The sequence below is a fragment of the Orbicella faveolata genome, unplaced genomic scaffold (assembly GCF_042242905.1).
Source record: "Orbicella faveolata isolate gen_17 unplaced genomic scaffold, um_ofav_v1 contig_36, whole genome shotgun sequence".
Lineage (NCBI taxonomy): Eukaryota > Metazoa > Cnidaria > Anthozoa > Scleractinia > Merulinidae > Orbicella > Orbicella faveolata.
The window spans coordinates 11496394-11521732 of record NW_028301565.1 but is presented as its reverse complement, the minus strand read 5'-3'; the positions used below and the strand labels follow the sequence as shown (position 1 = coordinate 11521732).

At 39.2% G+C, this 25339-nt stretch overlaps 2 protein-coding genes across 4 annotated transcripts in view; both read left to right on the top strand.

Annotated features, from left to right (window-relative positions):
- Nucleotides 1–1309: 1309 nt before the first annotated feature.
- LOC110042985 (pre-mRNA-splicing factor 38B-like) lies at nucleotides 1310–10157 on the top strand. Its single transcript, XM_089274903.1, has 6 exons — nucleotides 1310–1653; nucleotides 2315–2383; nucleotides 4989–5140; nucleotides 6921–6981; nucleotides 8469–8701; nucleotides 8938–10157. The coding sequence occupies exons 1-6, from the start codon at nucleotides 1465–1467 to the stop codon at nucleotides 9341–9343; spliced, it is 1110 nt and encodes a 369-aa protein (XP_089131029.1). The 5' UTR covers nucleotides 1310–1464; the 3' UTR covers nucleotides 9344–10157.
- Nucleotides 10158–13137: 2980 nt separating this feature from the next.
- Nucleotides 13138–25339, top strand: part of LOC110043017 (uncharacterized) — a 49938-nt gene continuing 37736 nt past the window's right edge. For 2 of the 3 annotated variants that reach the window (XM_020748423.2, XM_020748421.2), the window contains exons 1-13: nucleotides 13138–13291; nucleotides 13614–13702; nucleotides 17281–17323; nucleotides 18250–18327; nucleotides 19599–19649; nucleotides 20967–21039; nucleotides 21286–21366; nucleotides 22532–22592; nucleotides 22710–22909; nucleotides 23818–24023; nucleotides 24463–24548; nucleotides 24829–24869; nucleotides 25257–25327. In XM_020748423.2, coding sequence (XP_020604082.2) covers nucleotides 13630–13702; nucleotides 17281–17323; nucleotides 18250–18327; nucleotides 19599–19649; nucleotides 20967–21039; nucleotides 21286–21366; nucleotides 22532–22592; nucleotides 22710–22909; nucleotides 23818–24023; nucleotides 24463–24548; nucleotides 24829–24869; nucleotides 25257–25327 — 1064 coding nt within the window. In that variant the 5' untranslated portion in view covers nucleotides 13138–13291; nucleotides 13614–13629. The remainder of the gene's footprint in view (nucleotides 13292–13613; nucleotides 13703–17280; nucleotides 17324–18249; nucleotides 18328–19598; nucleotides 19650–20966; nucleotides 21040–21285; nucleotides 21367–22531; nucleotides 22593–22709; nucleotides 22910–23817; nucleotides 24024–24462; nucleotides 24549–24828; nucleotides 24870–25256; nucleotides 25328–25339) is intronic. The other variant, XM_020748422.2, reaches the window with a different exon arrangement.

Sequence of the window (25339 nt, the reverse complement as noted above, 5' to 3'; positions counted from 1 at the left end):
ATACACCTTTTGAATTCTCCAGTCCTATTGTAAGCTTCACACAGGTCAGAGGAAATATATTTATATACATCCAGCGTATTGAAGTATCACTCTGATTTCAATTCCAGCCGGTCGATTTACTATTTAAGAAGCAAAAGAAGCAAAACTGTTTCGCTGTTTCATGTTGCCTGAATTAACCTCACGGCACATTGTTCGCTAAATAAAACGATGTTTTATTAACCACTTTGCAAAATACAATTCTTGACTTCAACATCTGTCTAAATATAAACTTACATGAAACTGATGCTGATGAAATATGAGTGCGGGCTTATATCAACAAAACTGTAAATGATTTTGTACTGCAGTAAATCAAATGCAAGTCAGAACTGACTCGGCTAATCGGCCGTGTGACAGAAATACTTTTTAACAATCAAAATACCACACGAAGAAGAAAATAAATAATATTCCCTCCGAATTCGAAGATTCAAGAGACTGATCCACTGGTTGCATTCCGGGGGGGGGGGGTACTCACTTGTTTGGGCTATATAGGTATTGGTAGTCCCAGAGGGTAGGGTTTTTCAGCCGTTTTGGTCATAAATAAGGTATCGACTTTGGCCATTTTGGTCTTAAACAGGGTATGGTTTTAGCACTCTAGTCTTGAATTGGGTATGTTTCTTAGACGGAGCTACTTTTTCATCATCATCAATAAGGACGTCAACAAAAGCCCTTCATAACTTATGTTTAGGGTAACTGTACCAGCTGCAACGGTTTATAAATAGGGTATCGAATTTTTGGCCAGGTCTTAAATAGGGCAGCAAAAATCGCAGATAAATAGGGTAAGGGCTTTGGGAAGTGGGCCTCCCACCCCCACCCAACTTTTCTGGGAGTACCATGTGCTAACCGTAAAAAAGTTTGTGCTCCATTCTGCTGCCGAATTTCTTTGTGAACGAAAGTCTTCTATGTTTTGAAGACGGCAGAAATAGTGTAGCATTCTTCATCGGCAAAACAACTGCTCGACTGCTCGAGGTTTGGAAACTCACAAAGTTTGTCACAGCAACAAACAAAACACTTTGCCACCCCTCCCGCCCAACATTTTTTTTTTTTTTTTTTGCCACCCAGCTTCTGAGTAGTCACGTAATCAGGAGCAACCAAGGAGAGAGCCTAGGAACGAGATTGGACTTGAAACATCGTCGAGGAGAAGACCCTATAGTCTCCTCCGCAGCCGTTATTAGGGTCGTCACGCAACGCTTCTCCCCCGTAGGGGAGAAGCGTTGCGTGACGACCCTAATAACGGCTGCGGAGGAGACTAAAGACCCTGGGGAAGAGGTTGTTGATTATGGGACACTGAAGGATTATGGGTTACTAAAAGCGGCCGCCATGTTGTGTACCAAACGGGCATAAATGCATTTTTCGTTTTTCTTCAAGTACTTCATTACAACGTGTAAAAGTAGTCCCTGGACTTTCAAATAGTCACAGAATTGCAACATGGATGTGGAAGAGTCAAGACCCCAAGGCCCCAAAAAGCAAAATAACGTTCTTCCCTTGTGGGGAAACGAAAAGACCATGAATTTAAACAGCATGATTCTCACAAACGTGCTGTCGTCGCCGTACTTCAAGAACGAACTTTTCCAACTTAAAACCTACCATGAAGTCGTTGATGAAATTTACTACAAGGTAAGAATGGAGGAAAGTCGACGGAGAATTGATGGACACAACCGTGGACTCTACACTCTAGACACGTAAGAATATGATATAAATCACAGCAATAAGACTAAACTGTCTCCAGTTTTACTAGTTCCATCATCAATATGCGATCTTGCGTAGACGTTTCCTAAATTTGAGCTGAAACTTAATAAGGTGAAACTTATTTGGCGTTTACACAAAAAAGATATAGAAAGCAGGGAGTGAATTGATAAGAATAATGTGTTAAACTGAAATGATTTGATACACTCACATGTATATTGAAAAGGTACAGGGTAAACTTTGGTTAAAATTTTTGGTTGCACAGATTAGGCAAGCTTGCCTATTCTAATCTCATTGAGATGCAGTTTTATGATTCATGTATAGAATAGCAGCCACCTTTTCCCATGTCAAATATCTGAGATTTTTATCCTGTTTTCATCCTGAGAATGGCCTGAATATAACTGAGGATGTTGTGGTCCATCCAGGTCCTAGTCCTAGGATGTGTTTTACCAAACATGACTTCACCAATTAGATCGGAACAACTGGGAGGTCGTACTGTCATTTACATGGACATTTAATCTGTAGTTCTTAAATTGCAAAATTAATTGTCAGCTATAACATTATCGTGCTCTTCCAAATTTGTTATTTTAAGGTGGACCACCTTGAACCATGGGAAAAAGGAAGCAGGAAAACTGCAGGACAAGTTGGAATGTGTGGAGGAGTAAGTAATGCATAAAGGGAATAATTATTGCTTGTCTGATAAAATTGATAAGTACACCATTTATCAATTCAAACCTTTCCCAACTTTTTTTGGAATTAAATTGTGTCCATATACAGCTGCAAGAATTTTGGGTTTTTTACTCTGATTGTTTGAGACGGTAACATCTACAAAATGCATATTTTGTTACTGGTAGCAATGTACTTATATAACTTTTATCCTTCACAGCCATTGTATAGCTTGTAACATGATATTTCATCTCAGTAACCTTGATGATATTCCTTCAGAAAGTGTCAGTTGCAGTTCAGAACAGCTTTTTGACCTTGGATACTGATATTTCAGCGGCCAGGAGCTTGTTATCTTATTCACCTTAACTATCTTCATATCTTTTACTAGAAACTCTTATTGGGAAAGCAACATTTTATTCATGTCATTTTAGTTAAACTCCATTTGGATGTAAGTTGTGATATTAGCTTTAAAGTGCACCTAACCCCCAAATTTTTTTTTTCGCTAAAATGAATCTACATGTTATTTGAAATACTTCTGCGAAAAAATTTTTCGATTCGGTTAAATCCTCGATTTTTTGTGCCCCAACGAAATCTCGAAAATAGCCCTAAAACACCACCATTTTGTTTCACGACCGAGTTTGAGGAGAATGGGTCCAGCAGCTGTTGTGACGTCTACCCAGGAAGATCGAATATCTCACGTCCTCTCATTTCCTTCAGGATGGTGCAATACACATTCGAAAAGTGCGCAGAAATGCCTATCAGAAGTGCTATCGGCTGTTACAACAATATCCCAGATCTAAAAAAAGATATACTGTACAATTTACTAGCGATGATCGGTCAATCGTACAATAAAGACATAACGATGGTTGATTTTGGCGAACCGAAACAAGCGAACTGAGTCTGTGAGAACCATTGAAGAACTCTCACTGGAATTTGTTCCGCAGACTTTCAAACGCTATTTTCAAAATTTTCTGCTCAAAGCCAACCAGCAATTTGTCGAAATACTACCGACAACCTATATCTTCCAGTCCCGCAATATTTATAACATAGCCGGCAAAGTTGTGTGATCAATCAAGAGGTGTTACGACCAAATATACTGATGTGTAAATAGGTCGCAACTGTACGCCGCCAACAAGCACTTATTTCTCTTTCGATTTAGAGTCTAAGATTAATCTTTTAGAATTACATGATAACAAAATTGTTACACTCACAGAGTTTTTCAAAGGTTTGGAAATCAGTAGTGCGACAAACATTCCATACATCAGTATCGAAAATATGACCGTGTAACATTATCTGCGGACCGCTCAGGGAACACATCCTTTTCGCTTATCCGACGAATTTCACTGCAAACTTTGAAAAAAATTTACGCTGGTTATTTGGAGTTATGACGTAAAACGTGTGGCAATGTGAAATTGGTAATTGTATGAGATGTTTCCTTCCGCCTTGCTTCCCGTAGCTTCAAAAATACAGGTCCAAACAATTCTATTATTTTCAATCATCGAAGCCAGTGTTTTGGAGATCATCAAGTCTCAAAAACTGCAACACTTACGTTGCTCTTATCAACATGAAGCATTCCAGAAAGTAAAACACAAACTGGATTTAATAGAACCACCATACCTTGACAAAATACATTCTCGCTACGGACAAATCTAAACAGGTTATAAACATGCGTGGGAGTCTTGTGTTTAGGTGACGAAATTACCATCCAAAGCAGTCCTTGAGTTTTCTTTCCTGCTTTTCGCTTGCTTGCTCCTTTGTATCTAGCTTTCCATTCCTAATATACAAGCAGCTCGTCTGCAAAGAAGTCTTATTTGCAAATATTGCAAATTGTTCTCAAAGCCCTAAGCAGTGAGTTCACAGTTGCCGAACGTGCTCGATCGAAGTTTATTTCGGTGTCTTCCGAATCGAAACCTAACTCTGACTCCAGTGATGAAAAACAAATGATTCTGAAACAAAACTTGGATGTTTTAGTCCCAAAATATATTGGAACGATTAGTTTTGTTTCCATTTTCTCAAGCAAATACAGAGAGCTGACTGAGGCGCCATTGTGTTTGGTTCCTGGGTAGACGTCATCAGCAACCGCCGCCCCAGACTCCCTGAAACTCGGTCGTGTAACACTTCAGGTGCGACTTTGAAAGGGCATAGCAAATCGAGGATTCAACCAAATTCAAAAATTTTTTCGCCCAAATGCTTCAAATAACAAGTGGATTCGTTTTAGTGAAAAAAAATTTTGGGGGTTAGGTGCACTTTAAGAAAAGTTATGTTTTGAGGTTTACATCCATGCAGCTACACTGTACTTGTGACTGCCAAAGAAGGTTTACTTCTTACCTATCTCTATGTCCAACCCACTACACCTCCCATCTCTTTAAATATCATACAAAAATGAAAGATACTTTCACTATATATTAAAATATTTAAGGACTCAAAGAGATACGTTAATGAGTTATAAATCTTCTGAATGATGCTTAATTTCAGTTTGCAATTTCAATTACACTCGTTTCACTTAAGTAGTTCAACACTTGCCACTTACAACTGTAGTGTATTGTTTTTTTTGATGGAAATTATTACAATAATTATTTCTTTTTTTCTTTCTTTGATAGGTGCGTGGAGTTGGTGCTGGTGGAATTGTATCAACAGCATTTTGTCTCTTATATAAGCTGTTCACATTAAAACTTACCAGAAAACAACTCAATGGTTTGATAACACATGTAGACTCACCCTATATTAGAGCACTGGGCTTCATGTTCATTAGGTGGGTACGTGACCTTCTCTGAAAAATGTTTTTTGTTTAATATTGTACACTTATATAAAGCTAGTTAATGTTATTTCCCATATTTTGTAGGATTGTGATATTGAATATTAGACAAACAGCTTATTTGACACCATTTTCATGGACTATTGCATGAGATTGTTTTCATGGCTTCATAATTATTGTTGCACATTTTGATATCATATTTTGACCTTAAGGAAACAGATTATTTGTCAAGTATTTTTGTTGTGAAGTGAATAACAATGTAATGGAACAGACCTGGGGGTGAATCCTGTCATCCTCCTCCTTTTTTTCTGGGGGATGGGGGACAGCTGAGGGCAGTTAGGGGGTATCGCTGTGAGAGTACTCGTAAAGTGGGATGATGACTTAATCATATATTGGGAACATTACGCACAGGTCAAACGTTGAACTTCACATGCAGTACTACATTTGACTCAACTGAGCTTGTACATAAATAAGTAAGTAAGTAAGTAAGTAAAGACTTTATTCAAAGAGGGTAGCACTAAAATAGTATAAAAATACTAACAAACCAGTGGCCCTCTAAAAACTATGTACAATATGGATGTTAAAACTATGGCATAACTATGAGATAATATAACGAATAAAAATACAAGAGATAAGAGATGAAATCAATTAAAAGTACAAAAAGTGTAACTAAATCACAGAATAAAATGATTTAAAAGCTGCTGTTCTTCAAAAAATTTTTTCCAAAGAGAGTTCCTGAAAGAATTAAGCAACGCTATTTTCTGCATTGATAGCAGTAAACTGTTCCAGGCTTGACAGGCAGTCACAGTAAATGTTCTTCCTTCTTCAGTTTTACATTTGATAACAGGGCGAGCAGTATTGAAGTTGGCATACCTAGTCTGCCATGAATGAGTTTCGCTAGTAAGCTTAAGTAAACTTTTAAGATAGGTTGGTACATGCCCCTGTAAACGCTTGTTTATAATACAGCATTTAGTTAGTTTAGCCTGTTTGAAAAATGGTATCCAGTTTAGTTTATTGAACACTTTGACAGAGGAGGCTTGACAATCGGCATCTAGAATAACTCTAGCAGCCCTCTTCTGCAACTTTAGAACTCGGTTAAGGCAATGTTTATCACAGCTCGTCCAAACCACATTTACATAATTAATTACCGGTCTTATCATGGTGTTATAGAAAATAAGTCAGTGTTTTAGAGGTAGACAATATTTCATTCTCTTTAAAATGCCTATCCGCTGCGAGAGCTTTTTACTCAATATCTCCACAAGAGGGATAAATGTTAGTTCGTGGTCGATTTCTAGTCCCAAAAGCTTTGCACAACGAACATTCTCCAGTTGTTTACCATTAACAACTACAGCAAGGTCGTGGTTAATTCTGGTAGAAAGTCGCTTGCCAGTAATGGTAAGCACTTTTGTCTTGCTCTCATTAAGAGGAAGTTTATTAGCTGTTGCCCATTGGTTGACCTCAGAAATTGCTGTAGTCAGTGAACTTTGTAAAACACCAACAGAATCAAAGTTAGCAGCGGAGGTTAACGTCGTGTCGTCTGCGTATAGGTCAATTTAGATCTACCAACATGTACTCTTCATTTGAAGCAGATAAATAGAACGTGTTGGTCAATCCAAATTTGAATTAAGTTCGACATTTGACACAGCGATCGAGCTTTACCCATTTGGATCGACTCAAATTGCAATTTAGTTCATCTCATGTGAAGTTCATTTTGTCCTCCATTTTGTCCTTCCTGTAAGTTTTTACCGATTTCGTGCTGTTTTCATTATCCCTGCAGATACTGTCAACCTCCTAACAAACTCTGGGAATGGATGGAACCATATTTAGAAGACGAAGAGGTGAGTTGTCAGTTGCGTTAACTTTGATTAAACAGACAAAAATACCTGAGGTATTTTGCATCTTTGTTTTCTTCATTTGGCAACAAGTTGAAGAATGCTCTGGTGTAGAATTTTGTTTCTTTTTGTTATTTCTGTGCTTCAGGCTTGAAACAACCTGTTCCCAACAACAAATTAACTACAGCCTGTCATTCAAAAAAAGAAATTAGCTATTGTAGAATTGATCATGGTATTCTTTTTACTAGCTCAGATATGAGAGCATTGTAAAATATGGTTGACATTGTTCCAGATAAGAAAGGGTTCTCAGATCCAAAATGTGACAAGGCTGGTTTCTTGGTCTGACAAATTTAAGGAGAACTTCTAGTGGTTTGATGACATTTGAGTAGAATTAATTAAAAAATGATTAGCTAAGACCAAGAGGATCTTTACGTGCTGCCAAATTCCCATAGCTAACATAAGTAGGGGTTCCATGACAGTTGGTTATGAGAACTTGAATACATTTTCAACTTGGGACTGAATGTTAAGCATAAAACCGAGCAGTCAATTCAGACATGCAAGTGGAGTACAAAACACTGTAAAGTGGTGAATTTCATCAGACTTTTGGTGCTTTTTCTCATTGTTACAATATCATACCTCTTGGAGGCACCTTGTTGACATAGTCTTGATGTGTTTGTAGGTTGTTCAGTAATGTACCTCTCTTAGGCAGCTCATGACAGCCATTTCCATGCCGACTGCAGGCCTTCAGATATTGCATTGCACCGAGCTGCCTTACAAGAGGTTAACTTGACACCTGAGTAGTTATGGTTCATATGCTCTACTGTGTGCTTTGCATTCTAATTCATATTCAAGGCACTTTGTTTTGTCATTTTTTTCCTGTAAAATTATGTAAATTATTTTATGTAAATAAATTCCATAACGAGGGATGTGGTTTTTAACCTTCCCTCAAGATGCCAGGCGTTTGACATGTGAACTCTGCTCTTTCTTGTTTTCAACTGCAAAGGTCCCATTAAACTTTCCTGACAGTCGACCCGCTGAAAACAACTTCCAGAAAACCCATATTCTTTCACATTGCTATTCCATACAATTGGTATCTGAAGCAGACAGTCGTGAGTGTTACTTCTGATTGTTTCTAATGCGGTGTGACAGTAACAGACTCCCATTGAACAACTTTGATCAGTGTCAATGTGCAAAGCAAGTCATATCCGAAAGCTCGGGGCTAGTGGATTCTATCCTTTATGTGAAGTACAATTACAGAAGTACATCAATTATTATTGAATAAGCGTAATTTGAAGCTAATCAATCATACTAGTAAAAGATTTTGGGAAGGCCAGTGAGAGTGACTTTCGGGCCAGTACTTCATAGCTAACGCTTGCCCGAAGTGTACAGTCGAAAATTTGTTTTTCTCTTCACCTCGAGTCACGTCAGGAAACTGCATTTATCCAATGATCACTCGTCAATGAATATTCTTTTCTGTGTGTTCAATTTTTCAGGAGGTAGATCCTAAGGCCGGTGGTGGATGTACCATGACTATTGGCCAGATGGTCAGAAGTTTCCTGTTAAAGCTAGAATGGTATGGAACGTTGTTCCCCCGAATTCCTGTCCCCGTACAAAAAGACCTTGAGACGAAACTGCGTTCAAAAGGACTGTGTGACGATCACAAGCGTACCGCGCAAGAGGGCTGGGGAGAGGCGGAGGATTTTGTCAAACGCACACGTGACGAAAGGTGGGTGAGTCTGGGAACTGAGAACTATCAGAGAATTCATCCTCTTGTACACTACACATAGAATTCAGTTCTTTAGTCTGGTTCGGCTAGATAACTGCGCTGAGTTAATCTCGGTTTATCTCACACACGTTTTGTTTACTTTTGTTTCAAGATCCTGTTCCTTCTTTACAGCTGTACTCGATGCTATTTTTCGAAACTATGTGTTGACTTTTTTCTTACTCTTTATTTCTATACAGCCCCTCAAGCAGACGCCATGGTGAGGCGGCCGACGGCGATCGTCATCCAAAACCACGTCGTAGCCGAAGCCGAAGTCGCGATCGTGATCGTGATCGTGATCGTGATCGTGGGCGGGAAAAGCGACGAAGTCGAAGTCCTGACCGGGACAGTTCACGACGACGAAGCAAAGAACGTCGGAGTCACGAACGAAGACGTGACGACAGCAGGGACAGAGACAAAAGGAGAAAACGAAGCCGAAGTCGAAGCCCGAACAGGCGTAGCAGAGACGATGACAGAAAAAGACGCAGCCGAAGTCGCGATAGAAACCGAGAGAGGAGACGAAGTTCTGATCGAGATGAATCTCGAGGAAGAAGTAACCGAGACAAGAAAGAAAACCGAGAGAAAGACAGATCACGCAGTAGATGAAAGAAACTATTAAGACAGTGTCAGTGCGTCGTCCTTCGAGTGTACTACAGTGCCATATGTACAGAGCTTGACTTTGTCAGGGACGTACTTTTATATATGTGTATTGACTTTATTGAAAATTGTTAAGTGTATGTTAGACACGTTAGTATGTAAATTTTTCAGCCATTTATTGTTACTTTTTACTTTGTTTTTCGTCCTCGAACAAACTGTTGGGAAAATTGTGAGTTTTACAACTGTTCCGTCATCGCTTATGCTAAGGAAGAAGATAGAGGATGGAAGATAGACATGATGCCCAGCAAAATGGCTCTGTAGCAGGGAGCTCTTTACTTTCTAGTAGCTCCAGAGTTCACAGTGAAAGCGGCCCTCCAGTCATTCGTTGAAACAATTGATCCATTTTTTACTAGTTTCTAACGATCTTAAAATTAATGTTAGCCTTAAGTTTTATTGTATTAAACGAACGAGCAATAGCAAGTCACTTTAAGAGTGATGACGATGGCTATCGTTTTTCCAGAAAACTGCTTTAATTTACAGTTTAACCGGTATATGACCACTGTCTTGTATTATTTTCGTGGGTGTGGTCTTTCATCTTAGTATTTATATGCGAATGTTGCGTTGAAACATTTCCTTCATTTTGACGAACAGACCCTTCTAATCCTTGAAGTTCTGATACCAATTGTTACACATTTCTTGTAGTACTAATCTAGCTAGATGGGAGAGAATTGTGAGCAGTTGATGCATTTTCGTTTCCTCTTTCAAGATCTGTATTTTTTGATGTTGTGTTGAATTATGAGATGTTGATCACTATTGAGGAGAACTTGTTACGATTTCTTGGTAGTTCAGAAACGTAAAGAAATGACGATCAACTGTGACCTTTTTAAGACAGACTGCTGTCATGTAGCTGAAGTAAATTAGGAAATTATACTTCACAAACATTTCGAATAGTTTTAAGAGACAAACTTCTAAAAAGATTTACTTTGGCAGCTGGGAGATCGCAGTGAGAGAGTTGCAATTTTGTATGCATTCGTGTAACAAAATAGGACTAAAACTTTATGGCCGCGTAAACATCCAAATTTGTCGCCAGGTTCTTCTCGACTTGAATGGTAGCCGGTGCTAAAAGGGCTCCGAGAACGAGAGTAGTAAACAGCGCCTTGGTGTCAATTCACCCTAAATTCTCCTGAATATAGTCTTCATACAGTTCTAATAGCACAACTGGGAATTGTATCTATTTAGCTTGGGTGGTTTGAAGAACATTACTTTGGAGAATATCATGTGGTCTGAAATGGTAAAACCAAGCACCCAGGTTGAAAGGACCATAGGTGTATATCAAGACAATTTCCCTTGGTGATCGGTTTATGTATTCTCGAGAACACTGAGAGGCGGAGCGTTTGGAAACATGGAAGGGGGGGGAGGGGGGGCGCTCATCGTTAAGCTAAGCGCATCGTATTTTCCAAAATGTCTTGCGTTGTTCGGCTGAGCCCCCAAACTTTCGTTTGGGGGTGAGGGGTGGGGGCTACAGCCCCCTGGCCTTCCTGCTCCGCCGCCTATGAACATATGTGGCTGTCTTGAAATTAGATCATTATTTTATACTTGTATTATTTTCCATTTTCCTCTGCCTCGGGAGCCTAGAGTCTTCAGGTGTAAGGCGTTCACATTTCTTACGTGAGACGTTCGAAGGATCACCTTGAAATTATATAACGGACAACGCAGCTTGTGAAATCTACCCTGAATGTCGATTGTTTGTTATGGATCTTAGATGCATTTACTGTCGTTGCTTGTCATTTTCTTGTCAAATAAAGAAACGTAACTTGAATTTTGCGTTGCTTTGGCGAGGTTGACAAGTACCATTCCCATATGGTCTAACTGACCCATTCCAATTCATTTAATGAATAAGTACCAACGGACACATTTGTTTTAGCGACGAATTCACGGTCTCTGTTGAATTTTGTAAGAATAACAACCGAGGTTCAAGAAAGAGAGAGGAAAGAGGTTCAATCAAAACTTGTTTTGGTGGTGTTCCCTCGGCAGGTATATTTTGCAGGTTGCAGGTTTAAGGTAATTCCTCTGAAATAAAAGTGACAATAGATTTTTGTTCAAACTTTGTCCACTGAATATTTGTCATATGATAACTTCAATTTTGAAATAAAAAAGGGGGTGCCCATGCTCATTAAGGAGCAGTGAGGTATTGAAAATGCCCCATTTTGGCATTATTTAATGCTTATTATAAAAACACATTCCCAGTAATTGTAAAATCTTTGTGAGGCCCAGACTCATAAGAACACGGATTAAACTACAGTCAATACATTGTGTCGGACACAAATAAACATTTTAAGTTTGATTCAGACAGAAAGCTAAATCCTTGATAAAAAATTTGAACCAAATTTCTGACGTGCTTACCGACTGCAAAATAGAAAAGACCACAGTGTATCTGCTATTTTTCTTATTTATTCAATTTTCAGCAATAGAAATTAGGTCAGTCTTTTCTCACTCAAAGCTTATGATTAGCTGATTACAATGACGGGAAAAAAAGTGGGGTGCCCATGCTCGTTGGTGAGCTAGAGCCATTTTTCAACTGACAGAGCTCAATATCAAGGCAAATCCGGCATGTTTTCAATATGCGCGTGCACGAACGCGCGCTAATGACGCCATAAATTATGCGCAGTAAGGATGCGCAATGCAAATGTGAGGAATGACCTTAAACGACTTGTTTATTTGAGTTGAAGTCGAAGAAACCCCAGTATAAAGGCTAACCGCAAGCAACCCAAGCTAAGTTAAGCTAACCGGAGTGCTATTCAGGCTAACCGAAGTGCTAAGTAGACTCACCCGGACTTAAAAGTCGATTTTTCAACCTGCAACCAGCAAAACATACCTGCCCGTGTTCCCTTAGAATTTCCTGTTTAAAATTGCGTTTTCACCTTTTGTAAATTTATGATCAGGAGGTTTCTATTCTTTCCTCCCCCAGGTCTCGCATCCTAGCATCATCTTTTTAAGCATGATGTTTACGGCAAAGGACAAAACTGAAACTATTGCTGTGTCTTCAGCTGTATGTTCAGTGGAGTGAAAATATTTGTTCTTGCTTTGAATAGCTGGAGACGTTTTTCTATTTTTGTCAGGATTAAAAGAAAAGAACAAAAAATCAGAGATAATTTTTGACGTAAACGTCATGCTTTTAAACTTCCCTAATATGCAAGACTGCCAGAAGTCTGAAAGATGGTATGACCATTGAATCTTGTGGTTCTTCCAATACAAAAGTTACCGCGAAAAAGACATGGAATTTTTAACTATTTATCAGAAAAAGTGTACCCTCTTTTCAAACTCTTTGAAAACTTAGAGAGCACAACGGATAACCCGATCTATTGCAACCTATCTTTCTCGATTGTTTTGAGGACCTGACGGGCCTATTTCTTTAACTTGTACGCGGATCCAGAGATAAACACCCTTTGGCAGCTAAGAAACAGCTACAGCAATGCCAAGCCCAATGTGCCAGAGCCGGTGGGTGAGGCCGGTGTTACCGTGACCCCAGGAAAACACTCAGGCCTAAGTCAGTTAAGGGCGCACAAATGCACCACTTGGAGGGATAGTTACACTTATCTATCGATGTAACTCTGGACTCATAACTCATTGAATGACAGTGGCAAGCATTGAAAATATATTTGAGAAAGCTAGGAAATTATTTCTACATTGCAAAAGGTAATTTAGCACCATGAACACCTCAAAAATCTGAGAACATTCTGCCGTGACGTTCGGAATCGTTCGTGACGAATTCGGAACGTAGACGGGGATTTCCGATATCCGGTATCTTGCTCGGATTTTGGCTCGAATCCCTCTCTGTCACCTTTTATCCGGTCACGGGTAAAGCTGTACGTTGGTTTTCCTTATTCAGCAGAATGGGAAATAACATTTTCCGTGGTGTTAGGTGTTTAGTTTGTGCTCAAAGTGGTGTTTTTAAAGGTGAGTTCTTTTGTGAAGTTTTTAGCGTTTATAGACTGCCCAGACTGATCGGTTCCTGACAGTTGTCTGCCGGGGTGAACTAGTATTGTCGTTGTTCAGGACGAATTTATTTTTATCACCTTATATTGTTATAATGCCCAAATGTTGATAGCATTGTCTTCTTTATAGTTGATGTAATCAATGGTTATCTTTCGTCTGAGTAATTTAGAGCGCTGCATATCATTTATTTCCTGTTTACAAAACAGAAACTTTACATGCCGAAACTTTGATCTTTGAATGAGATTTTTTCGTCATTAGTTTGTAATCAAAATCTTTCTTACAGTCTAACCATAGTTACCATGAATACTTCCGGGTCCAAACGAGAATGGCTTGGCCTAGAGGGACACATACAGCAAGTGAACAGCAACACTGGTGCGTGAGCTATTTGTAGAACAAATGAACATTCAATTTGTTTAGTCTGACTTCCCTTTCTTTGTTGTCAATCACGTTCTTTGAACTATTAGTATTATTTTGTGTCCTGGATGTAGTGATGAGAATAATCCATCATTGACTAGTAATAACCAAAGATTAGAAAGTGCGGGCGAGGACGATATCTGGTCATTTTGGGTGAAAAAGGTTTATATTGTTCTAGGAGTGATGCTCAGTAGTTATAAAGGTGTGAAATATTTTCTAGGGCAATCCCTGCTCCTGCAGTTCTGCCCCCTCCCCTCGTTCCCCCTTTCCCCCTTAAACTCCCTCTATATTCCCTGTAATTATTGAGTCAAAATGAATTTTTGGAACTCAACAAATATTTATTGAAATATTATAACATATAAACTTTGAACATGTGATTTAAATGATTAATAAAGAATTCAAACAAAATGCATTGGTTATCATAATTATGCAAAACTTGAACATGTTATTGGACAGTAACTGTAACGAAACTATTATATAAATTTGAACAAGTGATTTCAATGATAAGTAAAAATTACACTTGAACAACAGACAACGTCTATAAAATCACAGCAATCTTCTCAAAAGCAGTGCTTGAACAACAGACAACGTCGATAAATCACAGCGAATCTTCTCAAAAGCAGCACTTGAACAACAGACAGCGTCGACTCAAAAGCAGCGCTTGAACAACAGACAACGTCGATAAAATCACAGCAATCTTCTCAACAGCAGCGCTTGAACAACAGACAACGTCAATAAATCACAGCAAATCTTCTCAAAAGCAGTGCTTGAACAACAGATGATGTCGACTCAAAAGCAGAGCTTGAACAAAAGACAACGTCGATAAATCACAGCAAATCTTCTCAAAAGCAGCGCTTGAACAACAGACAGCGTCGATAAATCACAGCAAATCTTCTTCAAAGCAGCGCTTAAACAAAAGACAACATCGATAAAATCACAGCAATCTTCTCTATTACTCAGGGCTTGAACTACAGACATCGTCAATGATCACAGCAATCTTCTCAAGCGCTTGAACTATGTCTGCAAAACATCATGCAATCTGGACGACTAACTTTCACGTGATCAAAGGTCCAGTTACGCGTGATAAAATTGCGTGTTATTCATTCCATTCATTCTTGGTGGAAGTCCACACAAATCGGGCCAGGATCTGGCTATACACATGCTGCGCATGCGTAATAGGAACGTTGAGATTAGGATTGCGGGTTCCTCTGGTTGCCCGCAATAAGCTTTAATAAGTGAAACAATATTTGTTCTGCCATTTCTAACTTGTGATATACATGGTGGGCATAAATACAGGTATGGATATGGGTAGGGGTATGAGTAGGGGTGAGAGAGGTGAGGGACCCCCTGAGTCTGCCTGATAGAATTTTTCAGTCAAGTGTTGTAAAACCTGAAAGACCAAATTAAAGTAATCACAAGGTCCAATCACAGGAAACTTTCAAGAACAACACAGTAGTAATGAACCAATTATGAAAACTGACAGACTGAAGACCAGTAACCCTGGAATGAAAACACAATGCCATAAATACATAGTTTTTGTTTTGCCTTGAAGTGGTGTAAGAGGAGGTGGTGTAGATGTTTTAAACCAATTACAGTGCATAGTTGAGGGAATCTAGAGCCCACCTGTGATCATGCAGTTTTTTTTGGAGAACAGGAAAAGGGGAAAAAAGAATGCCTGATGCAGTTATTTCACTGGTCATATGCCATCCCTTTGTTGCTTCATTGTGATCCACATAAGGGGAATAGCAATTTGAAGTTCAAACAGAATTTATTGAAAAAATTTGGTGGAACATCATAATCTTAGAGAGACTCCTTTGCTTAATTATGTCCAATCAGACTAAAGTCCAGACTTTGAACTACAGGCAGATCACCAGCGAAGTAACTGTATTAGTGGTCTTTTTTCCCTTTCCCTGAAATAAAAGATAAAGAATGCCTGATTGAAGGTTATTCTAAAGCAACTCTAGATTACGATAGACACTTGATTGAAAACCCCTCTAAGAGCTAGGTCACTCAGTGTTTTACATTAAATACCAAAAAGTCTATAGTTCATGCTCCCTAAGCCAAATTAAAATTTAATAAATTGCTGAGAGAAACTGTTGTTGTGTTGTTCTGGAAAATGTCCATACCCCCATGGAAGGTTTTTTGGTTTTAATTCTCCACCCCTCTGGAAATTCCAGGTTAGCTACTATACTTTCCTTTTAAAGTTTTGGTGTTTCAAAATGCGTTACCCCTTAGAATTTGCAGTGGCCCAGTGACCTGCTGCACAATATCAAACAGGAGGATAGAATGACGGCAGGTTTTTTCTTTTCTGTCATGTAGAGATGCCTAAAGATCTAATGCAATCCAAATCCAAAAGATGGCCAAGTTTGGCTGATAATATTTTTCAATTGATGAGTCTACCCTTTCCCCCAAAAAAACTGACCAAAACCCTTCTCTCACAGAAAGCAAACACTTAATTCACCATAAATGCTCAAGTGATTATCAAAAATTAAATTACTACTGGGATAACAGCATAAACCAACCTGAATTTAAAAAGAGTGATACTAAGAACATTTTGACTTCATACCCCAGGAGTTTTGATAGCTAGCTCATCAAGGGGGCCATGAGATCTGGTCCACCTCTGAGTTACTTCCAGATTATCTGGAAAAGTTGGCAAATATATAGTCATTCTTGATGAACTTTTCTCGGTGGTAATGTCTGGGAAATTTGGTAAGCTGTATTCAGGAGACTGGAGTTATCAGTGGTGAACCTGGTGGATAGACCAGGACCCTTTTAAAAGCTCTGTTTGAGTCACTTTGTTTTTAGAGCTAGGGGCATTTTTTTGTCTATAATTTGCATTACTTGGCTAATTCTGAAGAACTTCTCAAATGATGCAGTTCACCCCAGATCTGAGGGAACGCCATCTTTATAAAAGGAAGAAAGGGTCCCTTTGACTATAGTTCCCCTCTTTCAAGCAAGAAATGGTCCATCCTCACTTCCCTCCTTCTTTTGAGGACCTCAGATCTGCCCTGGTTATGATCCACGTCTGAAAGATAACCTTCTAGAGTTTAAATGGGGTCAGTGTAAAATGAAGACTGCTGACTGCTGACTGCTGACTGCAGACTGCAGACCAGGAGTAAAATGTAGACTGAGGGTAAAATGCAGACTGCAGACTGTAGACTAAATCATGTTACCATTTCCATCATTGAGAGCTAAACAGGCTAGCCTGAGTGCTATTCAGGTTAACTGGAGTGCAGACTTTCTCTGCAATTAGCCTGTTGAATAATCCTGTTTATAGTCAGCACTTGATAATGGAAATAACAGGATATATATAGATTACATATGTTTACTTCGAAAGTCCCCAGTCTGCAGTCTGCATTTTACATTGACCGGTTTAGATTCCTGTCCTGATAATAAAGGTGTCCACTTTTAATTATAATTGGTAAACTAATAGAGTGGGTGTCTGTAAAGATATAGGTTTGATCGAGTGTCACAGGATCTATTTTTGTAACAATGATGTCCATCACTCTCTAAACTTAACTTGTGTAACTTGTTAGGGCTCACCAAGCTCAGAGAGCAGGACAGAAGTGACAGACACTGGTAAGGTTTTACATTAATGTTTTACTGAAAAAAGAAAAAAAACAACTAGAAGAAATTGACTAAGTGAACAAACAAACAAAGGAGAGTGACAAAATAAGGGATATCTCAAAAACCTGAATAGCCAATAGCAAGTAGCAAACGTCAGCTAGAGGCAAATATAGTCTCAAATCATCACAATTAGCATGAATAGCACTACAGGTGGCCTCAATAGTACTTCATTCAACCTGACTAGCACTTTGGCTAGCCTTAATAGCATTTCTTGGCTGTGGATAACTCAACAACTTTAAGGGTTGCACAGTGTACTCAAGTTCTCAAGTCAGAGTTATTAACACCAACCAGAGTGCTATGCTGCACAGGCAAACAAGTTAAGGCCAGTTGTCAGTCATTTTTGTCACCTTCATGTTAACAAGATTAAGTCTTGTAAACATGAAGTAAAGTAAAAGAGCACCGGAAGGCCATAGCCTCATTGGATAAAAACTCTTTGTTGGCCAAACACCATATGCCTCACAATCACCAAATAGATTTGGAGAGTGCTGAAATTGTTGACAGGTCATGATCAGCGTGGTGACAAAGACTAATCCTTGAAGCTTGGCATTCCATGCGGTACAGGGATGCTATAAACAAACACATAGCCACAGCTAATTTACAATAACATTAAGAACTTTTAGAGTCATTAAGAATACCCTACAGACTATTGTTACACTCCTTTGAGGCGTGATTTAGTTTTATCACACATTGTATACATATACCAAGCAGGACGCCGTTAGCCATTTGCATTTTTATCTTTGCTGAAGAAGACAACAGTAGTAGCCCAAACATCCAGTATATATTTTTAGCCAGTGTCAATTTTTTATTCTTTTTACCAAGATCTTTAAATCTTGGATGTTACTTTGATTTTCAACAAATAACTTCTCCTTGATTTACAGGTTCATTATACAAGACTCCAACCTCTTATTTTATGATCAAAGAAGCAGTCAGACTCCACCAGAAACCAAACCAACAGGGTGGGTATGCTGCCATGAACTGGTGCCTTTTGTTTGTTGCATTTCTATTCTTCAGGCCTAGAATCACAAAATACTGTATGATTAACCCCTGACTGATAATTTATTCAAAGAGAGTACACTGAGTAGATATAGGCTCCAGTGAAATTGTGTTAATTTGACCACCAGTGGACGACATGCTCCATACATGTTAACAAAATAACTGAGCTACTACACATGCTGTCATTGGCAGATAGGTGTGTTTAGATGAGAGTATGTAAACACGATTGTGACCTTTCAGATTAGCACACATTTTTAAGAAATATTTTATAAAAGCAGTAGAGCACTCTTTCCGGGTTTACATGGCCTCATCTAAACACGCAGAAGGTTGGGAGAATTCTTGAAAGCCATGCAAACCCTCAACTGTGTCTTGGGTTTGCATAATTGTCTTGAATTCTCCCAACCCTCCTCGTGGTTAGATTAGGCTATGTAAACATGAAAAAAGTACTCTACTACTTAAATGATTAAAGGAACATGAATGGATGAGCATATCCTGAACTGTTGTTTGGACAAAAAGAAAATAGAGTGAAACCTGTAAATTATGAGCAAAACACTTGGGACTCTCTGCATAATACAGGTCCAATTTACTGAAAATATGAAAAGATGGGACTTACTAAGGCTGGTGTCTGGCTAAAACAGAGTGTCTGCTTCAGCCTTATAATATATAGTATGCAGCCTGCTTAATACATTGTAATTTGAAGGTGGGTTTAATTTGCAGATTTTAAAGTTAATGCTATAAGTAAAACATCAGTTATACATCAGATTTTATGGAACCAAACTTACTTTTTGCATCTCATTTACTTAAATTTATTAGTTTGCCCAACTTATTACTTTTATTTTCTTAAAGTACTTAATTAAGCATCAAGCAATTAAAGTATACCTCAGACATGCGTGATGAAAGTTGACAATTTGCCCCTCATTCAGCCTATTCATAGGTGGGGGTCTGAGGTCTGGGTTTGCATTGATCTTGTTGTACAGGGCTGTCATTAATGGTTGTAACCCATGATGCCCATTATGGTTGAGCATGCTTGATGGACCCTTGATCTGGGCCGCAGCTAGTTACAGGCAAACTGAGGCACTTGCTTTCCCTTGGTGTGTAGGTTAAGGCAACAAGTAACTCAATACCTAATAACAGCCAATTGTCAGGAGTGCCAGAACAGCCAGTCCAGAGATAGATGTAGGTAGATAAGTCTGATTTTTCTTGCAAAACTGTCTTTCTGTTTAATTTTTTTTAGATTTGTAGACGTTGCTTCATCAGTGCTGGAAGTTTTTGTTGTTATTTCAAGGTAAAATTTGAAAATATATATGTATTAATCATTGGTATATAATTACACTATCTTGGGGGCTTGGTGACCTTATGGTTCTTGTGCTATACTCAAGGTTTAAAGGCCGGGGTTCAACTGATGGGTCCAAGCTTGATCATTTTGCTGAGTTCTTGAGCAAGGCCTGTTACTTGTTGTCTACTTCTCTCTGGCTCAGCATGCAAATGGGTGCCGAAGAATCAAATGTTTTAGGGTCATCCTCTGATGGACCTGGATTAGGAGAAATACTCTTACCCGCTTTATGTTACAGAAAGGAAATCTATATGTGACTGATGGGGCGGGAAGCCCACTTGTACATTGCCTTATTCAATCACTTAAACAAATAAGCGCCCTGTCTCCAATATAAGTACCCTCCCTTTGGCTGTCAAAATGAAACTTCCCCCCCCCCCCCCCCCCCCCCCAAGTGCTAAATCGAGTCATGACGAGTCATTTTCTTGGGGAAGAAAGGTTTCACACCACCTGTTGTGAAGTAGAGACGTTTTTGAGTCATGGACGGAAGGCCACTGGAAATCTCCTTGTGATGTTGGTACATAGTAACGACCTTCTGCATGGTAAATATCCTAAACGAGGGAGTCCTAAAACGAAAGCTTCCAAAGTCACACTGATCAGAGCGGAAGTATACCAAAAACAAGAACATCAAGAAACAGTTACCGTTCGAACAACGGACACATTATTTTCCGCTTAAGCCACTAGAGGTCGTATTAAAAGTGATAGTTTGCGGCACATGAACACTTTATAAACGTCGGTCTAAACCGCACAATTCCGCAATCGGAATCAGTTGCTAAACCTACAAATAAAACGAAAAGTCGGCAGATCTGAGCTCAATTATAACTCTTGAATTATCAAGGTACAACTTGGCGTATTTCAAGAGGTTGAAGTTTTTTTGGTCATATCTTACTACCGTAATTAAAGAAACCGAGTTTTTCCCTCTCGCGCCAAAAGCATAGCGCATTTAAGTGAAACATTTAAATGTCTTGCGCGTGCGACTGTAACGGATTTGATGTCAGCGTTCGATGCATAACGTGATAATGAAGTTTCCATAGAAACTGTAGTGAAAAACATACCTGAAACAGACGGCGAGACGAACGCTAGCCACTTACACTGTAGCTTGTGTAATTGCAGTAGTTATGAGTTAATACTTTTGTATTACAGAATGTCACCAACACGGCTCCTTGTATATCACCAGACTTCGTTAAACTTCGTTGTTTTATTTTTTTTTTCGTGATTTACTTGAGTAACGTTCCTAATCTTTTCAACCTTGACTGTTATTTTCATTTTCAGTAAGGATGGAAAGAATTATCAGTTGTCCCCTCCTCGGGATGTCTGTGTGTTTGATTGGCTCACGAGCCTCAGGGTAAGAAAAAGACTAAATTCATACTTCAAGGCAAGAGCGGCTAGATTAGGATTGTTATCAGCAAAAAGAAAAAAAATATCGTTTTTGATGCTAACTGATTTCGCGCGCTTTCCCTTTATGCTCACTTTGAAGAATTGTTTTGCTGCCCGGGGTTTTGCTGGTTCTGAAGAAAAAGCCGTTTAAGGCGTCGTTTGAAGTGTCTATTTTATTTTGTACTAAACTAACATTTGTTTTTATGCTGATTAGGAAGCGACGAGGGTGAGCAAGCAAAATTTGGCAGCATCTTCCTTTGAGCGCGGCGCCGGAGGTGGGAGTATTATGGGCAAGGTAAGGGAACACACGTGAGAATGGGATATACCGCAGTAATTAGTATATTGTTAGTATTGGTCTGCAAAGCCCCTTCTATCATTTAGTTATTTACTTATTTGTAGTAGCATTTAGTAAATTTACCAGAGGAGTAAGTCCTTTTAATCAGGCCATGCTTCGCACAAGGCAAAAAGGTTTGGCTAAAGGTAAAAAGTTGACACAAGTGAATCAGAATCATATTTGCGGACGAACGGAACTTACTGACTGACTGATTGACCAGCAGACAGAAGGACGGATAGACCAACTTGCAGTTGGAAACCAACGACATCATGTGAAGAAATATAATTAATAAAGTAATTTATCAACTTGCAATGTTTTTACAATCTGCAACTTTCTATATTTGGTTAAATTTGGATAGAGAAGTAAAGTATGTATGACAGCGTAGAATGAATGGCACGGCAATAATTTTGCTACAGTCAAACCTGTATTAAGTGAACACCCTCGAGACCCTTGCTAGTAGTTTCCGCTTAATACAGGGCATCCACTGAAAACAGGTTCCCTAAGTATTCGTTTTAAAAGGGTCATATTAACATTCCTCATTAAAAAAGGCCTTGAAAGAGTCAAATACCATTCCCGTAAACGTACAATAACTATGGAATACCGTATTTCCATAAACAATGACGAGTAACGCAATGTGATCATATGATGAAGGAAGGATTTATTTTGTAATCGTTGTACAGACATGTCTGTAGGTACAAATTTGCCAGACAAATGTTTTGTCGGTGAGATCACGTATTACTAATTTGATCATATTTTTGCTGAAACAGAGATGGTATCTCCTGTTTGTTTTAGATGAGGCAGCTCTTCTGTCCGCAAAATTAAATGACCGATCTATTAAAACGTGGACGAACAACATGCATCCTTTTACCCATATCCGTTTAATACAGGTTTTGTAACAATAGAAATGACCATAAAAGTCAAGTTTAAGGTGTCCGCGTCTGCTTAATAGAGGTGTCCGTTGAATACGGGTATTTTTTACAGTAAATCTGGGAGGAGAAAAAGGGGACTTGTGCTGCTGTCCACTTAGTAGAGGGTGTCCGCTTAATATGGGGTCCACTTAATACGGGTTTGACTGTACTTATTTGTTTGGAGATGTTAATTTGTTCGTTAATTTGTTTTGTTCCAGTTACGAAGCAGTCTGCGCCGGAAGAAGAAAGTCACTCGGGCTTTGTCAGATACCAGCAAAGGTGAGTAGTGTCTTGTATTATAATTTTTCCTCTCAGTATATTTTTTCCCTCTCGTTTATATTGCTGCCCGCTACTTTTGACTCCTTCTTTGACTTTTCTGATATTCCATACCCACAGTTGGTTCCAATGTAAACGGACCTGTGACGGGTGCCATGAGTGGTAACCCTCGCAATGAGCCCTTACCGAGCCATGGGCCACAACAGAAAGGCCGAGTTCAACGCTCAAAGTCATTTCCTTGGGAAGGACCCCCTAGTTTTGAGCTTCCTCAGCCGACTATGTCATCTTTTGAAGAAAAGGATAAATTATCTCCTATTGAGGTATTTATAATTTCTTAATTTCCTTCAACGCTTTTGTTCGGGGGACCGCTGAGAGGACTAAGTTAGCTGGGTTGCGATTGCCCATTTTCGTCTCCAGAGGCCGCGCTCCTTTTGGTCAGCACCACGCATTGCGACCGCGATTCACGGACTTTCCGTCAAATCTGACTAATCTGATTGGCTGAGAGTACGAGATGAAAACTCTGCGCATGCTCAGAAAATCGGGTCCAACCAGAGGTCGCGATTCTTGGTGCTGACCAAAGAAGGAGCGCGACCTCTGGGGATGAGAATGGTGATTGCCTTAAACGTTTTGAACATAAAAATGCTGTAAAACGAATTCTTAAAAAAATTAACAGAATTGAAATAATTGCGACTTGAAGATAAAGGGACTTATATTTTTAACTAAAACCATTTCCAACTTTTTTTTAGCGCGAGTGATCAATGATAAAAATCGACCGTTTACGATCATTTCTACCATGATAAAAATTTGGCAAGAGTAGCGTTGAATAAAGCCTCTTAATGGTAATCCTTTGGAAAGCTCTCGTACATGTATTAGCATTAGCAACGTGGGCCGGGTTGTTCAAAGCCCCATTAAGCTTATCCAGGATAAGCGGAATTTTAATTTCAGTTTTGTAACTTTTCGTGAGGTTTCCTGTTTATATTGTTTGTCCTTCAGTTTTGAATAATCTCAAACTGCACAATACATGAGCAACGAAAAATATTTTTATACAATTGAGAAAAATAAATGCATTGGTTAACTTTTAATCCTGGGGTAGCGTCAACCCGCTTTCGAACAACCCGGCCTTGACGTTTTTGTTGAAAGCCTCAAAGAAGAGGACTGGCTGGCTGCCGTCCGCGGCTCAAAACGTCATGGACTTGAATTAAATTTCTGGAATTATTGTTGTATTCAGCAGGCGGAAGAGGCAAAGTTATTTGACTATAATGGTTGTGATAATAGTCCGGACAAGACATCTGTCCAACCACCAGCAAAAGACGTCAATACTATGGAGGACACCAAGGAAGAGAGAAACCAACAGCCTGTGGAAACTGCGTCCATCGAGATTCAAACCGACCCAATAACGGAGGGAGAATTACTTTCTTTACAGCAGCAGAAAATGTAAGCATCTTACGATCGAGTTCTGTGACGTTTCTATTGATACTGACTGTAGCTTATGCCTTGTAAAATATCTTATTTCCGATATCTGTATCAGAATCTACTTACCTCTTCTCTGATGACTCTTGACTAATACGTGCATTTCGTACACGATATTGGTTTTGCCTGTGGCTCTGGCGAGTGCGGTTGCTTTGTGTTTTCATGTTTGGGTTTTACTGGAGACACTGCGCCAGGTTACAGGCAAAGATGTAATCGATACACCTCGGTCGTCCACCAATAGTGAAGTTTTCATGCCTGAAGTCAATTGTTAGCGGGTTTTTAGACCAATTAAGCTCTTAGTTTTCGGTTTTAGCTAGACAAAGAAACAGTTGTCTAAAGAACGCCATATGATGTATGATGGGGGCAGTATACAACTCTTATGTTTTTTTCTTTCTCCGATCAGAACAAAGGAGCTCGAGATTGAGGTCTGCAAACTAAAATGTGAAGTGATCAGTTTGATCCAAGGAAATATCAAGATTCCTTTAAAAGGTCAGTATTATGATCGTAAAACGTTCGTTAACTAATAGCTATGCTGTAAAACCGCCACCCTTCGCTTTCTTAACTGTCGTCGTTCAGTTTCATCTGACTTTGTTTTCTTCCCCGTATGCAGCTAGAGGACTATCACCCCCTGAAGTTGTTATTGTTGTGTGTATTGTGATTGTTTGCTTCCATGTATGTTAGTCTTGCTGGACCGGGACCACCCACACTGCTTTCCGTACGCAATTGTTATACTGTGGTTATGGACTCGCTTATTTTTACGTTTGTTTAGATGACGACTTGGCTGACTGGCAGTTAGTAGAGGACATCAGAGTAAGTGTTATCACTCAGTTTAGTGTGCTTTATATCAACTACACTCATACTTTATTGGACGTTTTAGCGTGCGATATCGTTTATCCCGTGCCATAGTAGTAGATACAACCATTGAGAGTGCTGAAAGCCGTTGTTTATACTTTGTGTTTATGTTTCGTGGTATTGGACAGGTGTATACATTATGGGCTGCCGCGCAATCATGAAAACGCTAAACGTCACTTTCTCATCTTTTTACGTTATTTTTACTAGTCGTGCTGTGTTTGTGGCGGTCCTGTGGGTATGATGAATATTAGCTGCGCATTGTTCCATTTGTTTCTGTACACTAGGTTTGTCTTGGGTCGTACTGGAGAGAAAAGACAATTAAAGATATCTTGTTTTGTTTTTCAGTACAAGGACCGAATTTACCAGTTGTTGAGAGAAGCTCGGCTTTATAATCCGAACCTGCCGGATTTCGATACGTAAGTCTTTGG

What these genes read in the sequence shown, in the direction of transcription:
- LOC110042985 (XM_089274903.1), top strand. Translation starts at nt 1,465, where the DNA reads ATGGATGTGGAAGAGTCAAGACCCCAAGGCCCCAAAAAGCAAAATAAC. An exon ending in AAGTTGGAATGTGTGGAGGA is followed by an intron (nt 2,384 to 4,988) that starts GTAAGTAATGCA and finishes TTTCTTTGATAG; the next exon opens with GTGCGTGGAGTTGGTGCTGG. An exon ending in CTGGGCTTCATGTTCATTAG is followed by an intron (nt 5,141 to 6,920) that starts GTGGGTACGTGA and finishes TTATCCCTGCAG; the next exon opens with ATACTGTCAACCTCCTAACA.